The sequence below is a fragment of the Eretmochelys imbricata genome, chromosome 1 (assembly GCF_965152235.1).
Source record: "Eretmochelys imbricata isolate rEreImb1 chromosome 1, rEreImb1.hap1, whole genome shotgun sequence".
Taxonomy (NCBI): Eukaryota; Metazoa; Chordata; order Testudines; family Cheloniidae; genus Eretmochelys; species Eretmochelys imbricata.
Window position 1 is genome coordinate 80,930,469 of NC_135572.1, and position 19,638 is coordinate 80,950,106.

The following is a 19,638-nucleotide window of genomic DNA, read 5'->3' on the forward strand; positions in this document are numbered from 1 at the left end:
AGAAGTGGTATGAAATGGAGACTGCAAGCATCACATGCTGTTAAAGTCAGAATACTGGGCTATTATTTCAATTGTAAAAAGATAAATTTCCAGTAAATTATTAGACAGCAGACTACCCACAGAGGGCGGTCACTCTGGCAGGGAGCCTTTCTAGACTTTCCTTAAGATTAATTCCTAACTATGCTCATTTACTTGTTGCAGGTTCCTGATTGGTTGGGTTAAGAATTTCCCATGAAGATGTGGAAGATTTACCACACACACACACACACACACACACACACACACTTTCCTAGTAAAATTCAGGATGCCGAATTCCCACACTCCAGTGTCCATGAGAAAGTTCCATGTTAGACCAGGTTATCAGACCCTTTCTGATTTCTACTAAGAAATAACCAAGTTTTGTAAATTTCTACATTATGATTTAAACAAAGAATTATTTTGGTGTGTTATCACATACAGTATATGAGATCTGTCTATGACACGTTCTGCTATGGAAAGCCAATATATTTCTTTTATGATTTATAAACATTCTGTTCTCTCCCTTTATCCTCTAGGAAAGAAAGAAACATCAGATCTGGGTTTTGAGACGTTATTTATGTACTTAAACAAGAATTAGAGATCCCCTCCCCAAACAGTACTTATTTATATTTTATAACCTTTAATAAACGTGTCTTTGAACTTTCTGGTATTTCACAGTAATGGTCATTTACATCCAGGCTAATGGGAAACAAAGTTGACAAATCTTTTAACTAGGAATTTTATTTTATTTTTTTAATTAAAAAAAGACAGACAGACAGAGAGAGGTGTAGAGAGGGAGAGAGAGAAAAAAATCCTCCCAAATGAACATCACTCTTACTTTGAAAGAATTTACCTTTAGACATGAGAGTTTCTCATTTGTAGCCCAACAGAAAAATTCTGAAAATCAGACTTGACTCGAAGTTGCCAGGTGGCAACTTCTCTAATGTTTCAGTATGACTCACTTTGAGGAATTTTAGTATTTCTGGATACAAATTCTTATATTTATAGTTGGACAAAACATGGTTCCCTGGTTTGTCAACTTTTACTGGGTTATGTTAATACCTATACATCTAAGCCATCTGGGTTAATAACCTGCTAAATAATATTTAGTTGAGGTACCAGTGTATATGACTCAGAGATTTTTTGAATACTTGATTTTTGTAGTTTTTAAATCTTCCACCTTCGCCAAACAAATCTTCCACCTTCGCCAAATGAGCATCAAGGAAATACAGCCAAATACTACGTTCTTTTGTTTATTTTGTTACCATGGTACATAATATTAACATTTTATTTTCACTGCCTTGTTCTGCATGATTTTAGCATACAAAATAGTAAATTGAGCTTAAATTTAAAAGAATGATATTTTACAATTTCTTCTAATATTTATGTAATTGTAATATTATGTAATTGTACTTCACACTCAGTAGTTTAATAAAAATAATAATAAAAAAATCAACCATTGCCTCCCACCTCCAATTATTTGGCTGGAAATTATTACTAGCTCCAATAGAAGTTCTACCTTAAAATGGGGCTTGCAGGTGAAAGGGAGAATACAGACTGCTATTTAGAAGTAGATCACTTTACAAGTCCTGTATAAAGGCCAGCTTTTCAAAATCTGCTTCAAAAACTGTTGATTAAATTCTGCAATGTTATTTTTTGAGCAAGCATTTACAGAGAGATGTCATTGCAAGATTTTCCCTATGCAAAAACTTGATGTAAAACTACGGCCATGTAAACCAAAGGCTGCTTTGAAAAACTTCCCTGAAACACTAGTTTCAAAATCTGAATTATAGTATCTAAAGATTTTGAGATTAACGTCACACTGAACACTGGAAAGATCTGTTCTACATTGCACAAGAGGCCCCTTTCACCATTCCTTTAAGAACAAAGGTGTATTTATTACTTCACCACTTATCTGAACTCTACACTACATTTTCTAGCAAAACATGCACTGCTGTTGTGCGATAAGGACCCCAGCACCAAACTGTGAACATGTTGACTGAACAACTTTAAACCCTCCAGGCAACACAGGAATACAAGCTGTTATTTTAAACTAATAAATGCTGGTTAAACTCAAAATAAAGAAAACAAAAACCAATACACAGAGCTGAGAAGGTAACTCACCATATTCCTTGGCTCTCTAGTTCAGGGATGACAATTTGCAAACAAACTCTTCTGCCTACTATGCCTGGCGTGTATTGATGTGTGTCTCCTAATAACTTCAGCAAGAGATATTTAAAGTTTCTCATTTAAATGAATAGTCTAGCATAACTGCATGCAAGAAAGAAGACAGTCAAGAAGAGGGAAGTAAACTCCTCCAAGATCAATTTACTCCCAAACCTTCAACCCAAGAACAACAGCACAAATGAAACCAACATAGGGAAATTAAGTTGTACTGCCACAGACCACCTACCCTTTACCTTGCCATTTCACCATTGCCATCCATCCCATCCTCAATCAACTTTCAAAATCAAAGCAGTTAAAGAAGCTAGGAAAATAAGATGTAGGACAAACATTTTAAGAGAGCCTAAGTACCTTTAGCAGCCCAAATCCCATTTTCAAAAGTGAGGTAAGCCTTTGGAAGCTTACATGTGACTGAGGCAGCGGGACTTAGCATCTTAAATGCCTACATCACTTTCAAAAATGGGAATTATGTTTTTTGAAAATTTTAACCATATCTTTTCTGCTTTAAAATATTTGTAAGCCCTCCAGTCCTCAAATATAGAGCCATTTTTTTAAAAAACTAACAGTGACATCCATTCACTATTATTCATTCTTCTCAATATTATTTAATTTATCGAATCTCTGTTTTTGGGGAAGAATGAGACCACTGCAGCAAGGCAAATCTGAAAATAAAGTCCAGAGTACTCACATTTCCTTACCTGCCTCCAATCTGGTTTTAAGCCTCAATATATAGAGAGGCTATACCTGTCTCCTTTTAGTGATGGACAAAGATTAAGTATCCCTATGGTTTCCTTTTAGCTCTGTGACATACCTTTGTTATGGTTGACCATCAGACATGTCTGTCAGCTACTCTGTTTGGCTTGGCCCATGAAGCCCCCCATCCTCTAATTATCTAATGCAGAATGCAACAACCCGACAGCTACTTAAAAGTGCTTCTTGCAAAGTTACCCTACACTTGTGCTCTATGATCAGTGCAGTATTGCTAAGGCTGCTGATTTGTTTCTAGGTGCACTTCAGTGTTGGTTGTGCTCTATGCTTTGGGTCCTAGCTCACTTTTGGCCTCACTCCTCACATTTTATGTTGACATTTATGATCATTTGAAATGCTTGAACTAATACTAGCCCCCATATTTAAACAGTTTGGCACTGGCAGTGAGGTGTTTTGTGACTTCTCCAAAACTGGGGAAAAAAAACAAACAAACAACCACAACCGTCTCCCCATCCCCTTGCCTAACAGCCTCCAGATCCACTGTCCTTCAGTACCTACCTCAAGTCTATCTGTTTACTAAGGATTTTACCAAGAGAGTGGGTTAGAGCTTAATGAGTTCTTGGGCTGGTTATTTTGTTTTATTAATTCACATGGTTTTTGCTCGTGTGTGTCCTGAAATACTGTTTGGTATGTGTATTTTATGAATAGAGATGTTAAATATGTTACATATCTATCCAGAATTTTATCCTTTGATGAAGAGCAACAAAAAACTGGACTTACTCATCATTTTAAAAAGTATTATATTCATGGATATAAATTAGCAATTGTGGATGGTTCATTACACAAAGTAAAACTATTTCTCCATGTTTATCCCCCCTGCTGTTCCTCAGACGTTCTTGTCAACTGCTGGAAATGGCCCACCTTGATTATCACAACAAAAGGTCCGCCTCCGCCCCCCCCCCCCCGCTCTCCTGCTGGTAATAGCTCACCTTATCTGATCACTCTCGTTACAGTGTGTATGGTAACACCCACTGTTTCATGTTCTCTGTGTATATAAATCTCCCCACTGTATTTTCCACTGACTGCATCTGATGAAGTGAGCTGCAGCTCACGAAAGCTTATGCTCAAATAAATTTCTTAGTCTCTAAGGTGCCACAAGTCCTCCTTTTCTTCTTCCTCAGTAAGAAATTGAAACCTTTAATTCATAATCAATCTCTTCCAATGGCGTTTAAAAATTAACTACAATTAACACTGCCCAGTGCGCGTGTTTTCCTAAAGGATATTCTGTTAGGAGGCTATGAAGAAGGAACAGAGGATGGAAGATTCTGCTCCCTTTGGGAGAGATCATTGCCTGTTTGTGGGAGAGAGGGGAAGATGTACAAGCACCCCAGTACTACGGTAACAGGCACTGTACCGATGAATGTAGCCATTTCTCTCCACACATTCCCTGCCCAAGAAAAATCTAGTTTAAGTTTATAAAAGAAGCCTTTTGAATTAGTCTAACATCGACAGTAGAATTTTGTAAACAGGGAAGGATGAACACTTAAGTGCAATACATAATGGGGCTTGCTTACCAACCAGAGCCTTGATCCTGACGTTGGATTTGTGTGAAAAGGACACTTGTTCAAATATGCTCAGCTGACTAGTAATAGTCTGCCAGTGCAGCTCCGATCGTAGCACCAAAACACAGAGTTTAAACCTCTTCTGCAGTTTTTTGTTTGTTTGTTTTGTTTTTTTTTTAAAAACAGGAGGCATTTTACTGCTTCAAAGGAATTCTTTACTTTACCAGAGCCAGAAGAGGATGTGTTGTGCCCATGCTGAGCTGTGGTTCCAGGCATGTAAGAGATCAAAAAAGGACTCAAGAGTTTACTCAAGAACTTGACAAGATGAAGTACTTTTCTAGGTTATAGAGAGAGGTCTTCTTGTTAAGCAAGAAGTTTAGCAACTACTTTGGAACACAAAGGCATTTTATCTTTCCAACTAAGCTCTCAACACTTCTATACTTGCTTTACCAGAGCACATCAAACAATTTAAGGCAAATCAGTAAAAACATCCAGTTCTCCCCACCTCATTTGGTTTTTTAATATAAAGAAAGAAAGAGTTAAGTTTTTTTGATATCCAAGCTGACATTAAGTGACGTACCAATTTTATTCTGTTGTTAAGGAGAGACAGCTAATTATTTCTTAATGTGGTATTATATGCAAGTTTATTCTATAATATACCAATAGTTCTACTAGATATAATCAAGCTATAACATAAGATTTCATATTTTCCCCTCTGTCTTCTTCCCTCTCCCAAATATATTTGATTCTCCTTGTTTTCTGTAGTTTAACTACTGTATTCTGCTTTAAAATAAAGATCACAGAAAAATTAAACAGTAGCGAATTATTTTCTTCCATTCCACCCACCAATTCAATTCCTTTGTGCCAAACAGTTTAAGTTACCTTTTGTTTCATGTCAAGGTTTCCTCAGGCACCATAGCTCTTTCCAAGCTGCGACAGCTCAGACAAGATGGCTCTCGAGTCCAGTTTAGGATTATTATAGATCTTAAAAAAGAGTTTACAAATCACTCACTGGGGATTACAATTTAAAAACCAAAAACAAACACCACCACTCACAAAGTCAGAGATGTGGGTCAAGAGATATGCCATACCTCAGAGATTGCAGTGATGCAGAAAGCCAACATCAAAGTTAGCATGTTTTATGCAAGCCTGACTCAGTTTGTGCAAAAACTACTCAAAACATTGGAGATGCAAGTCGGAACAGTAACTAGAAAGACAGCAATAAAACACACACAGTTTCCAGAAAGGATTCACTGTAAAATGGCACCTGAAATACCTGCCAAATATTTTCTCCCTGAATGCTTGAATATACTTCCAGAAAGTATAGTTCTCCAAGTTCCTACACATAACCTTAAACAAGGACATACTATGGTACTACAACCTCTCCAACTGGGAAGCTATCATAACACTTTTCAGAGTAACAGCCGTGTTAGTCTGTATTCGCAAAAAGAAAAGGAGTACTTGTGGCACCTTAGAGACTAACCAATTTATTTGAGCATAAGCTTTCATGAGCTACAGCTCACTTCCAATGAAGTGAGCTGTAGCTCATGAAAGCTTATGCTCAAATAAATTGGTTAGTCTCTAAGGTGCCACAAGTACTCCTTTTCTTTTATCATAACACTGTAGCTAACACTTTTGAATATATGGACTATTAAAAAGACTACATGTATGTTTGTGATATAAACAGCATTCATTTGGATCGGTGTGATATACGTAAGGTGACTGTTGCCCCCTTACTAACATTCAGTGGGAGTGTTTTGGTTGGCTAGCTCCCAGTACTAAAAGGGGAAGGGTCTATGGGAAATCAGGACCCTGAGACTGACAGCCCCCAGGAACAATGGGGAAGAGGCCAATGCTCCAGGTCAGCCTGAATGACAGGGCGGGCAGGCTAATCAGAGAGTCAGGAGGCCAGGGAGGTCCCGTCCTCTATGTGAGCTGGATTTGCCTGGGTCACACAGAGTGGGGCCGAGCTAAGGAGAAAGCAGGGGCCCAAGGTAAGCTGGGGAGCAGACCCGGGCCAGATCCAGAGGGACCAGAAAAGCAGCCCAGAGAGAGCAGACCCTGTCCTGGGAGCAGAGCTGCAGCAACCAGAGTCAGAGGGGCCAGAAAAGCAGCCCACGAAGCAGGTCAGTGCTGGGAGCAGAGTCACAGAAGCAGCCTGCAGAGGAGACCTGCCTGTCCTGGAAGCAGAGCTGTAGCAACCAGACCCAGAGGGGCAAAAGAAGCAGCCCAGGGAGCTGGAGGAAGAGCAGCAGTGGTGAAGCTGGGGCTGGAGCAGTCTGGAGCTGGGTGTGGTGACCAGCTGGGAAGAGCGAGGGGGACCCTGGACAGCGGGCCCAGCACAGGGAGACGCCTCAGCCAAGAGCCTCTGCAGGCCGGGCTTGGATCCTAACCCCAACAGGGCGGGGGCGACACTGGGAAGAAGGGTCCTACCACTTAGAGTCTGGTGGTGGCCACACACTCTAAGAGCAAGTGTCCAACCCACAGCATCCCTGCAGCACAGCCAGGGCCTGAGAAGGCGGCCTGGGACTTACAAGGAACAGACGGTGAACTGCCTTGGCATTCCAGAGACACTGTTTGTGATGTTCCCTGCCACAGAGCGGGCTGATGTGTTTCCTTTAACCTTTTCCATTTTTCCTTTTTAAAATTAATTGTTGATTAAATAACTTGTATTTGCTTTAACTTGTATGTAATGGTCAGTGGGTCAGAGAAGTGCCCAGTGCAGAGAGAGTACCCCGGAGTGGGGACACCCTAGCCCCTGTCCTACGTGACCACAGCAGGGTTGGGGGGTTGAGCCCCCCAGGAATCCTGGGCCCAGCCTTGTCAGGGTTATGAGGACTCTGCCAGACAGGAGAGTGGAAGGGAAGTCCCCAAGGGCAGGGAGGACTCTGGGTAAAGGAAGTGGGAGTGAGGACTCCAATCCTTTCGCTAGCCCACTTCACCGGGGTAGTGCAGAAGCCAGGAAAGTTCCCCACAAGAGTGGGACTATTCCCACTTACATATGCAAAACAGGAGTACCCTAGATTTGGCAATTCCTGTTTAGGAGTGGGCTTATGGGTCAAAGGGAAACAGTTTCTGGAACAGAAGGTATTAGTGTGTAGACTGCTTTACCTCAAAGCCACAGTCTCTGCTTCTTAAAAGCCAGTGTTTCTTTATTTAGTTGGGGTTTTTTGTTTTGTTTTTTAAAATTATTCTACTTTGTTTTCTGTTTTGGGCACTGCATGATGCATTTTTTGTTTCAATGAGCTTTCACTTTAATGAGAGAAATAAAAATTAAACCTTTCACCTCTCGCTCTCAAAAAAAGAGATTTAAGTATGGTTGTCTAAATTTGGTCATTGGAATTGCTGGACTACATCAGCAGGAGATATTTTCTTGTTTACACTTCAGTTATAACCTCTAATTCCTAGCACATTTATCAATTCTCATGAGAAAAAGAGAATGCATGTGGTAATGGTGGCTTCCACATCCTCCACCACATAAACTCAAGTTCCATTTCGAGGAAACACTGCAGAATTTTCAAATTCTAATCTGTTGGTTAGTTCAATTTTATCACTTGAGAACAGCGAAATACAGCAGACTAAGACCCATAAACAAAGCCTCATCTAAATCACATAAAACAGTGGGAGAATTTGTTCTGTAAAAATTCAGACCTTTAATTTCTCAAAGGAGAAAAGCAGCTTGTTTAAGTGTTACACTTTATTCTTATAAGGTCATTCAAATGAACAATATTTTAGACACTGACAATTATTTCTTCCAGTACTTCACTACGTCCCCTTACAAGGAAACTAAGGGCAAAAGAATTGTGTTTATATTAGTATTTAAAAGCATGTTACACAGCATTAATCATGCTTTTGAGAGATTGAATTTTTGTTCTGATTTAAACATTCCCAGTGGTGTCTGGATTTACAAACACTGCAGCATTATGCTAGCGCATGAAACCCAGACAACAACAACAAACAGGCCACTCTAGTTTCAAAAGTGTGAGCTGAGGAAGATCTAAAAGCAAAACAAGCAGCATGAACTGTGAAAAGATGATCAGATATTTTAAAATGGTGCACTTCAGTAATCTAAAATATTATCGAAAGGGCTATTATTACCATAATGCTCAGAGGCCCCAATTCAAATGAGGGTGGTAGGCCCTGGCTGTACACAGTCCTGATCCTAAATAGTTTACAATCCAAGTCCCCAACCCCACAATTGACTGCACATGGATGGATCCTTGCACTGGTGCAGAGCCCCACTAGAGCAATTGAGTGGGTCTCTGAGCCCAGCACAAGGGTTTGACTACATGGAAACATTTACAGGATTGGGGCCTAGAAGATTGTTAAGGGTGAGAAGAGAAGGAGACAAATGCATACAGTTTTCACATATATTCAGATGCATTGTTTATTTTAGCAACTTTAATTGAAATACATAAGTCCGTTCCAACCAAAGAAGTGTACAAAAGTATCAGTGCTCCTGTACCTGAAATCTTCTCATTCTTTATATTAAGTCTATAATTTAGGAGTACTTGTGGCACCGTAGAGACTAACATTTATTTATTTATTGTTATAAATGTTAGTCTCTAAGGTGCCACAAGTACTCATCACTCTTTCTGCTGATACACACTAACACGGCTACCACTCTGACTTTAAAAAATGAACATAGGCAATGCAAGTTTTCCCAAATAGACTACCAATCATTGCAAAACCGTGACAAGAAACCTGTGGTGTTGAGATGTTGCTTGTAATTATTAGAATTGAGAGCACTGGCTGTTGGGAGTCTGAACGGACAGGAAACAGGAAGGATGGGGGAGGAGTTGAAAAGGCTGAGGGAGAGCTACTGAGGGTGCAGCAGGAGCTTGGAAAAGAAGTTTCCACTTTAAAAAATAAAGTCCTGTTGAAGTTCGTTAGTACCTTGCCTGGCTACAACAACATTTTGGCGACGAGGATGGATCTTCTGCCTCTGAACCCACCTGCGCCCTTTCTACAAAGCCCAAGTGAGCCTCCAGTTGCTTTTACTGCCTGGATCCATATGTTTGAGACTTATCTGCTTGCCATCAGTGCTACAGAGATTTCTGAAGTAAGAAAGCGTGCTCTGCTAATCCATTGCCTTGGAGCAGAAGGGCAGTGTATATTTTACACTTTTCCCCTTGCAGATGATAAATATGAGACTGCACTCACTGCATTAAAGAACCTTTTTGTACCAAAAGTGAATGTAGTAGCTAATCGCTACAGATTTCACGAGCGTGAGCAGAAGCCAGGGGAGACTACAATGCAGTATATTGCTTCCCTGAGGAGACTGATTGTAACTTGTGACTTTGGGAACAGATTGAGAAAACAACCATGCTTTGTGTAAGAGGACACTTACTTCTAGAACCACAACTTACACTAGACAAAGCAATAACCATTGGTACCCAGACTGAGTCAGCTATAGCTGAAGCCAAAATAATGAGCATGGATACAGGAGGCATAGTCCAGGCTGTGACTCCTTTGCAAGAAAAGTTCACTATTGCTGCAGACAAACAATTACAAGAGGAAAACTAATGAAAAAACACACCAAATCAGCAAATTCAAAATACTGTAAAAGCATGCTTTCGCTGTGGATCCCCACAACACCTTGCAAGCTACACAGGATGTCCGGCAAAAGTAGCTCAGTGCAGTCATTGCAAAAAGATTGGGTATTTTGCTAAAATAGGTTGCAGCAGCCAGTTCAATCAACAGGTGGATGCAGTTACAATACCAGATGTTACTGTGCTGAGCATAGACAAAATCACTACTGCACGTATTCCAGAACAAATAAAGTGCACAGTAAACATTTCTGCCATATCCTCAGGCAAATCACACTCCATTCAGCTAATGTTGGACACTGGCTCAGCAGTATCTATACTACCTGATACCATCTCTTTGCTTTACTTTAAAGATGTGCCTTTTACTGAACCCAAGCTTCACTTGGTGTGCTATTTGAAAAACCAGATTCCAGTACGTGGCTGCCTGCCAGCAATAGTTACTTTTGGTGATTGCTGTGTAACTGCAGATTTCTACCTTGTCCACAAAGGCACTCCTATCCTTGGCAGAGATTTATTGGCTGCTTTAAATCTCAGGGTAGTTAATGGACGAATTGATCTTCCTCAGCAAAGCACTCTTGTGGCACACACACACACACACACACACAGTTTCAGCTGGGACCCAACACCAGGTTGAGGAGAAACTCAGCTGTGCTTATGGGTTTCTGCATAAAGTTAAAATGCGGAATAACGTGATGCCTGTATGACAGAAATTACAGTGCTTACCATTTTCAGTCAGGGAAGCTGTTTCAGAGGAACTTAGAAAACTTGTTCAAGAGGACATTATTGAAGAGATCGACTCCTCTGAATGGGTTTCACCTATAGTGGTGACGCAGAAGAAGGGTGGAGGCATTCGCCTTTGTGTGGACTAAAGAGAGCCAAATAAAGCTATTGTGATTGACAGCCATCCTCTTCCTCACATAGAAGAAATATTTGCAGAGCTCCGTGGAGCAACGATGTTTTCTACTCTTGATTTGCAGACCGCATACCACCAGGTTAAGTTGCATGAAGATAGCAGAGACCTCACAGCATTTATTACACATGAGGGACTATTTCATTTTAAATGTGTTCCATATGGTCTCGCATCAGCCCCAAGTGCCTTCCAAAAAATGATGTCATTGATTCTGAAGAAACAACATGGAGTTCAGTGCTATTTGGATGATATTATCGTGTTTGGAAATACTTGTGAGGAGCATGACAATAACCTGCCGTCTGTACTAAACTGCATCAGCAAAGCAGGCCTCAAGCTCAATAGGTCCAAATACAAATTTAGATAAACTGAACTCTCCTTTCTGGGGCATACAATTTCACAGGCTGGACTAAAACCTGATCCAGCTCATATCCTGGCAATTTCAAATGCTCCTCCAACAGATTTTCAAGACTTACGTTCCTTCTTGGGTCTTACCTCCTGGTATGCAAAATTCATTCCCAATTATGCTTCTGTCATTGAACCGTTACAAGAATTACTACGGGGAAGTTCAGCCTTAGTGTGGACAATGGATGCACAAGCTAGTTTTGAAACAGTGAAAGACTTGATTGTACATAGTCCAGTACTTGCACTATTCAGTCCTGCATTGCCCACAATTGTAACTACTGATGCTTCTGATTATGGACTTGGGGCTGTTCTCACACAACTGCATGAGGACAATACAGAGAGGACTGTTGCATTTGCTTCAAGGACACTAAGTAATGCTGAGAGAAAATACTGAACAGTTGAAAAAGAAGCACTTGCTTGTGTCTGGGCTACTGAAAAATGGAGAACTTACCTGTGGGGCTGCACGTTCAAGTTGCGCACAGACCATAGCCCTTTGACGACATTGCTCACCATGAAAGGACTAGGAAGAGCAGGATATTGTATTGCTAGATGGTCTGCAAGACTACTCTCCTTCAATTATTGTCATAAATATAAAGGGAAGGGTAAGCACCTTTAAATCCCTCCTGGTCAGAGGAAAAACCCTTTCACCTGTAAAGGGTTAAGAAGCTAAGACAACCTTGCTGGCACCTGACCAAAATGACCAATGAGGAGACAAGATACTTTCAAAGCTGGGGGGGGGGGGGGGGGGGGAACAAAGGGTTCTCTCTGTCTCTGTGTTGCTTTTGCCAGGACCAGAGCAGGAATGCAGGTCAGAACTCCTGTAAAAAGTCAGTAAGCAATCTAGTTAGATATGCGTTAGATTCTGTTTTGTTTAAATGGTTGATAAAATAAGTGGTGCTGAATGGAATGTATATTCCTGTTTTTGGGTCTTTTTTGTAACTTAAGGTTTTGCCTAGAGGGATTCTCTCTGTTTTGAATCCGATTACCCTGTAAGGTATTTACCATCCTGATTTTACAGAGGTGATTCTTTTACTTTTTCTTTAAATTAAAATTCTTCTTTTAAGAACCTGATTGCTTTTTCATTGTTCTTAAGATCCAAGGGTTTTGGTCTGTGTTCACCTATGCAAATTGGTGAGGATTTTTATCAAGCCTTCCCCAGGAAAGGGAGTGTAGAGCTTGGGGGGAAAGACGTTTCCAAGTGCGCTCTTTCCCGGTTATATCTGTTAGATGCTTGGTGGTGGCAGCAATAAAGTCCGGGGACAAAAAGTAAAATATAGTTTGTACTTTGGGGAAGTTTTAACCTAAGCTGGTAAAAATAAGCTTAGGGGGTTTTTCATGCAGGTCCCCACATCTGTACCCTAGAGTTCAGAGTGGGGAAGGAACCTTGACAATTATGAACTGGAATAGAAGCCTGGAAACCAAAATGTGGTAGCTGATTGCCTTTCTCGCCTGCCTTTGCTTTCACCAGATGGTCCCACCAGAGGATGAGGAGGTAGTAGTTGCACTTATTACAAGCACTCTCACTGCAGTTACAAGAGAACAATTTCAAGCTGCTTGTTCAGCGTGTCCAATTCAACAAAAACTATGGGAATTTCTGACAAAAAGATGGCCCAGTAACCCTAAAAACCTTGACCCAGTTTTGCTGCCTTATTTTAGGGTTTGGGATGAACTTTCTTTGCTCGATGGTTTTGTGCTATGAGGTACACACTGGCTACTTGTGCCAGAAGAATTACTGTCAAAACTCATACACCTGGCACACGATACTCATTTAGGAATTGTCAGAACCAAACAACGACTACGGGATCTGTATTGGTGGCCAGGGATGGACTCTCAAAACTGAAGCACTCATAAAATCCTGTGTCACTTGCCAAATGCACGACAAGACAGCAGTGACATGTACACCTCCATTACAGCCTATTCCTCTTCCTGAATCTGCATGGGAAAAAGTGGCGATTGACATTGTAGGACCCTTTGATACTGCTCCAATTGATGGTTATTATGCCATCACCTTAACAGACTATTTCAGTAAAATGGCCTGAGGTAGCGTTTACATTGCAAATCTTTTCTGCTACTGTAATTAAGTTCCTCTCTTCAGTTTTTAACAGGGAAGGTAACCCCAAAGAACTGGTTTCAGATAATGGTAGTCAATTTACTTCCCTGGAGTTTGAAACTTTTCTAGCACAGAGGAACATTTTACACAGAAGGTCATCCCTGTACTACCCTCAAGCCAATGGGGAAATCGAATGGTTTAACAGAAGTTTAAAAGAGAGTTTGCAAATGGCTAAACTGGAAGGGCGATTGTGGATAACCTTCACTACTGATTTCTTGCAAGCATACCAGGCCACATGACATGCCACAATGCAAAGATCGCCCGCAGAGTTACTGCATGGGAAATGGATGAATACTAAACTAAACATTGCTAGATTTTTAAAGGCACGACCTGAGGCCCCAACTGAGGATGATGTGAGAAAAAAAACAGTTGAACAGAACCAAGCAAAGTATAAGGCTTTCACAGACAAGCGGCAGGGTGCTAAGGAACCAAAGTTTAAGTGTGGTTCCTTTGTTAGGATATGAAAACCTGGAATTTTATGCAAAGGGGACCATAAATTCAGAGCTCCTCTTAAAATCATAGAGAAGAAGGGAGCTTACACCTATCGACTTTCTGATGGGTGGGTATAGAATGCTTTTTATCTTGCACCTGCCTATGCACCAAGAGGAGATTATGCCAACACCCAGTCTGCATTGGATGACTTCACCGTAGTATCAACACAAGACATTGCACTGGAACTGGGGCTTGAGAGACGGCCTGTCAGACCCAGATGACTACCTGCCTGGACTTGAGACTTTGTTATGTAGTATCTATAGTGTTTTTAGTGTAATATTTCTGTCAACAATATAGTGCCTTGTTTCCTATTTGTTTCTGTGGTTAGAACAACAATGTTTATTATAACTTGGAGAGTTTCTTAAGAGAGGAGGGAATGTGGTGGTTAGATGTTGCTTGTAATTATTAGAATTGGGAGCATTGGCTGTTGGGCATCTGAAAGGACAGGAAACAGGAAGGAGTGGGGAGGAGTTGAAGAGGGAGGGAGAGCTACTGAGGGTGCAGCAGCAGCTTGGAAAAGAGGTTTCCACTTTAAAAAATAAAGTCCTGCTTGAAGTTTGTTAGTACCTTGCCTGGCTACTACAATAAAACCCTGAAGGGAGGCAGCACATAGTTGACTGCAAAATAAAAATCACGTTGAAACCCTTATGAATAGAAGGCTCAAGCAGAGACCAATAAGTTGCCGAGAAATGGGGGTTCTGCCATGTTAGTTTCAGAATTAAACATCCATCTTGGTATCTGATAAAGAACTCAGCTCATGGTTAATCATGATAAGACAACATGCTTTAAACATAACCTGTCCTTGTCTATAGTTGGCACCAAATTGTATTTAACATCATGTTAGAAAGCATTAATGTGTGTTAACAAGACATTTTCCCCCAATATGGGCATGGCCTCTGAAGATCACATTCACAAAGTGGCTAGATTTATTTATTTATTTATTTATTAAATTAAATCTTAGATTCTGGGACACAAGATGGCACCTCTTTCACAAGGAAGTACGAAAGCACCAAGCCACTACAAGCCAGCCCAGTTCAGCTTATGTGCATAGGGTGCTTGGTTTTATATTTTCTGACTTCTAAGCATTTAATTTGCAAATGTAATGATTCACTAACATAGCTATATATATATGAAAAGAAGATACTCCCACTTCCTCCCACTAGCAATATTTTAAAAGCAGTTATGTTACACCACAAACTGAAACATCTGTTAGGCAAATTATTAATTTATTATTTTGCTTTCAAAACAATTGCAAGGATTAAAAGCATTAAATGTTTGAGGAATATTAACCATAAAGCTTGTATGCTCTTAAACACAACTCTATTAATCTTTGCAGAGTCAATAAACTATGATTTTCCATCTATGTCATAGCTAGTTGGGATAAAGCTGGACACAAAACTCCAGTATAAAGGGTGGAATTAAACAAAATAACTGCATTGAGTTACATATTCACCTTCCAAAGAAGGTATGAAAAACAGAACATGGTGGAACAGCCAAGTGGCTCATAACACAAAAATGGACTAATACAGAATTTGGAAAAATATTCAGCGGCCCAGAAATCCCAGATTTTTACATGAAAGAAGCTGTGTAAATGCAAAATGGCTGTGTAGGTGCAAATGGTCATCATCCATTGCCATTTTTGGTAGGGTGGGTCAGAAGACTTGGTCCTTCATGTTTGGCACATTCTAGCAATTGTCAGATGTTGAACTGGGCGTTGCTATATTTATTTATAGTAGTAGATTTGTCTAAACCATAAATAGAGTCAGATTATTGTGTTTTTAGGGGGTATTGGGCAGCTTGAACGAAAGCCAAGGATGAATATCCCACTGATTCATTAGGCATATGGATCAGGTACTATAATCTACTGGTAAGGGAGATGGGTAAACACTTATCTTTATACTAGTGAATGGAAAGCTGTTAAGAAATACTTGGAGTCAACAAAGCAGTAAAATCTCCATGGGAAATAAGGGGATGTTTGGAGGTACCCCAGAGGGCCATCAAGAAACACACCACTAACCCTGCATGAGGATTTTGTAATAAAAATATCTCAGGTAAACCCATTGTTTTGAATCCAGGACTGGAGCGCCATACAAAAGTGAGTTACAAACATTTCGGAAGTCCAGACATTTTAAGACTACAGTTGGCAGTTATCAGTTTGTTGAAACCATCTTTTCCAAATAAATTTTATTCACTTGTCTACCCCTCTCGCTCACCCTTCCTGCCCCCTACCCTCATTAAGGTCAGAACATTCAGGAAGTGGCATCTACTTCTGGGTGCCCAACATGAGACACATGGCAAGGCCAGCCTTAGGGGCAGGCATCACCCTGGGTGCCAACTTCCAGGGGGGACAAATCAACAGCTGAGGGGGTTGCGGGAGGGAGGGCAAATTGAGTGTGTGTGTGGGGGGGGGAAAGGGGCATTCTTCTTTTCTTTTTTACTCAGCTGCTTGGAGGGGAAAAGGTGCCAAAAAAGTCTCTGCTCCGCTCCCCCCCCACCCCATGGGAAAACACGTAGGGCCAGCCCTGCATCCTGGCCCTGGTTTTCAGACATGCAAGCACCCATAACTCCAATTGAAATCAACAGCTATGCATATTGCAGGACATGCTATGTGCAATTGCCTAAATGGACTACTAATTCCTACAAACAAATACCTTTTCTTATTAAAAAAAACAAAAAACAACCAGAACTAGAATTTAATTGCAAAAAATTGTTAATGCAAAGTTAAAGTTGCTGAGTGGTATGTTGTCCCTTTGCAGAATGTGGAGTTCCACAATTCTGAAAACCAGGAAAAGCACAGTTACGGCTGCTGAAAGTATCATGGACTGGGTACCCAAAAATTAAATGGTCCAGTCAGAATCAGAGAACACTTTTCAGAAACTATGTTAATATTCAAGGAACCTCTTCAGCAGGAGTCTGAAATTTCACCACATTACAGACTAGGTTTATCTGCTAACTTGTAATGAGCTGTGCATTCACTCACTACAGGAGCTTTGTGTAAGTAAATGTGTTGGAGTATTTATCCCCACTTTGGAAAAAAGGGGCAGAGGAATAAAAAGTAGTATTTACCTGTGTGTGGTTTAATAAATAACTGACTTACACTGAACTGAGGCCCCAATCTAGCAGCTACTGAAGTCAATAGAAAGACTGCTATTTACTTTAATGAGCACTAAATCAGCCCCGAGTTGTTAAATCCAATATACATTCCCAGTGGTGTGGAACAGGTAACTGAGAGATGTAGTTAAGACAACTTCCATTACTTATGAATACGGCATTCTCTACAAAGTATTTTATATTACTTTTCCGCTCTCAGTATTAAATATTCCTATATTGCAGTTTACAAATTTGGGATTGAAATAAACGGTTTTATTTCTTTTAAAATGTACACTTTATATATAAAAGTGTATGTATGTGACCTTGTAACACTGATGCTCGGATTTCAAAGCTGATCTATAAACACAAGTGTACCACTTGGCCCTCATCTTCAGCTGCACAGCAGTCGAGTGGTGCAGCAGTGTCACTACACTTAAGGTGGGCATCACAATGTCGATTTAAAAGATCACCCTCTAAAATGGACATACTGAGTCATCCTCCTTTCACATTTGGTGTGCCTCAGAAGGGGACAGGGTAGGTTATTGATCCAAATAGGAGTTGAGCTAGGTGTTGCAGATAGAAGCCCGCACCCATCCCTCAAAATAGTGCTTCAGAATGTTCCTAGGTATTTCCCTCCGCACTTTTTGCGCAGAGTTTGAGATTGAAGTATTGGGGTGCGGAGGGGCAAAATGGTCTCAATCTGTCAAGGTTTACCCAAGGTAGTGCATGCCACCCACTACATCTTTGGGGCACCCAAATTGAGAATATTTAAGAACATGTACACTTCTTTGCTTGTGCACATGTATAGTCTGGAAGGATTATGCTGCATGGGCATCAAGAAAGAACAAAAACATGAGAGGGTTTCTGTGCAGCCTTTTTATGGTTTGCTTGGGTAATCTGAGGGAATGTGCTGATGCCATTGCCCCTGGTGAACACCTCACCACTGATATTTTTAGTACAAAATCTTTGTGCATCTGCACAATAAAGATTTAATATCTCATGTTGCTTGTTACAAGTAGTCTGCAATAATAAAACAGGTTTTTAATCCAATGTGGAGACTTACTGTGAACACAGCAGAATAGGCAGCAGGCAGTATTACCAAAATGTTTGTTATATACGCGGGGAGGAGCTGGACAAAGGATTTTGTGGGGGTGGGCACCAATCCAAGGTTTGCATGTTTGAGGAAAAAAATCTGTATTTTACTAGCCCCTCAGAGAAGGGGGTGGTAAGTGGCTACTTCCTGACCACAGGGCAGATTAACATGGCATTTCTAAAGACAAAGTGCAGAGCACAGGTACCTTGAGCGCTGAGGGTAAAAGAAATGTGTGTGCTGCCAGGGTTACCAATGTCTGGATTCTGGTCAATTCCTGGATCACGAAATTGCTGGGGTTTGAGGGAAAACAGATAATACACCATGACATGGTGATTGCTGACTACAGGCTGATTTGGGTGGAGAGAGGTGGCTGCTTTGACAAAGTTTTGCCCACTCTGCAGAGTCTAACTGGTGACTTAAGAGGTTGTGATCTACCAGATATTGTGCGGATTCACTCAGGCAGAAATGAACTGGGCCTTCTCCCAGATGTATACCTCATATAGTGTCTGACAGCAGATTTGGATCACATCAGAGATTTGTGTCCAGGAGTTCTCTCGGAGTTGGCTGAGCATCTGAATAATTGCTGCAGTGACCATATAAAAGCTATTAATAAAGTGTTGGAAAAACATTAATCAGGAAATTGGAGGGTTCATGGCTGACCAGAACATGTATTCTGTATGGCACAGACAGCTCATTGATTCTCAGAAATGTGGTACATCTATTGGACAAGAGTCAGAGGATCTTTCTTTCAGGCATAAAACTGTCAGTATTTTGGAACAGAAAGTCTGATTTCTCTCACCGGCCCAACCACAAACTCCACCCTCCAACCAGCAATGCCATTCCACTGTAACAGAGTTGTCCTTTGCTCTAGGCACTTCATGTGAGTTGGGTTATAAGAGGAGGGGAAGCAATAGTAATAGAAACCCTTCTATACCAGATATACCCATGCAACCTTAATGGTGGGGTTGGCAGAATAAAAGGTAAGTATGTCAAAAGAGTGTATTGGGACATTGCTGAAAGAGGTCAGAGTTAAGGTTGCATAGACATTTCCTGGTTTTCAGGAGTTTGAGTTTTGCTCAACTCATGTGTTTTGCAAGGCAATCACATACCACCACACAACCTCAACCTCTCGTGTTAACATAGTTTTTTACTACTGAATTATAAATTATGGTTCTGGTCACAACAGAAAGCCATCTTATGTTCTAATTGGGACAAAAGTATTCCAAACAGCCTTCACTTGTGCTTGCAGAGACAACCTCAGGTGTAAGATTTGCATGCTTCCACTTGCTTGCTACATAGGATTAAGTTTACAAACCTAGTTGCCATTTTATTGCATATATCAATTCTTTTTGCACATATCAAATTATGCTCTATCAGTTAAACATACTTGGCACCTTTCCAAATTTTCTTTTAATATTCAATAGAGTAATGCGGTTTGCAGAAAACAAAGATATTAAGAATTGCTAATTGCCTTTTTATAATCACTTATCTCGGTCAGGGGTTCCCAAACTTGGTTTGCA

General features: G+C 40.6%; 1 protein-coding gene across 5 annotated transcripts in view; it reads right to left on the bottom strand.

Moving 5' to 3' along the window:
- The window catches only part of TBC1D4 (TBC1 domain family member 4), a 159,416-nt gene that overhangs the window by 87,259 nt on the left and 52,519 nt on the right, over positions 1-19,638 (bottom strand). The window contains exon 1 of one of the 5 annotated variants that reach the window (XM_077812381.1): positions 2,143-2,202. The exons of the other annotated variants lie outside the window; for them this stretch is intronic. Within the exon in view, the coding sequence (XP_077668507.1) occupies positions 2,143-2,145 (3 nt within the window). The 5' untranslated portion in view covers positions 2,146-2,202. Of the gene's footprint in view, positions 1-2,142; positions 2,203-19,638 lie in introns of those variants that run through there. 5 annotated transcript variants of the gene reach the window in all.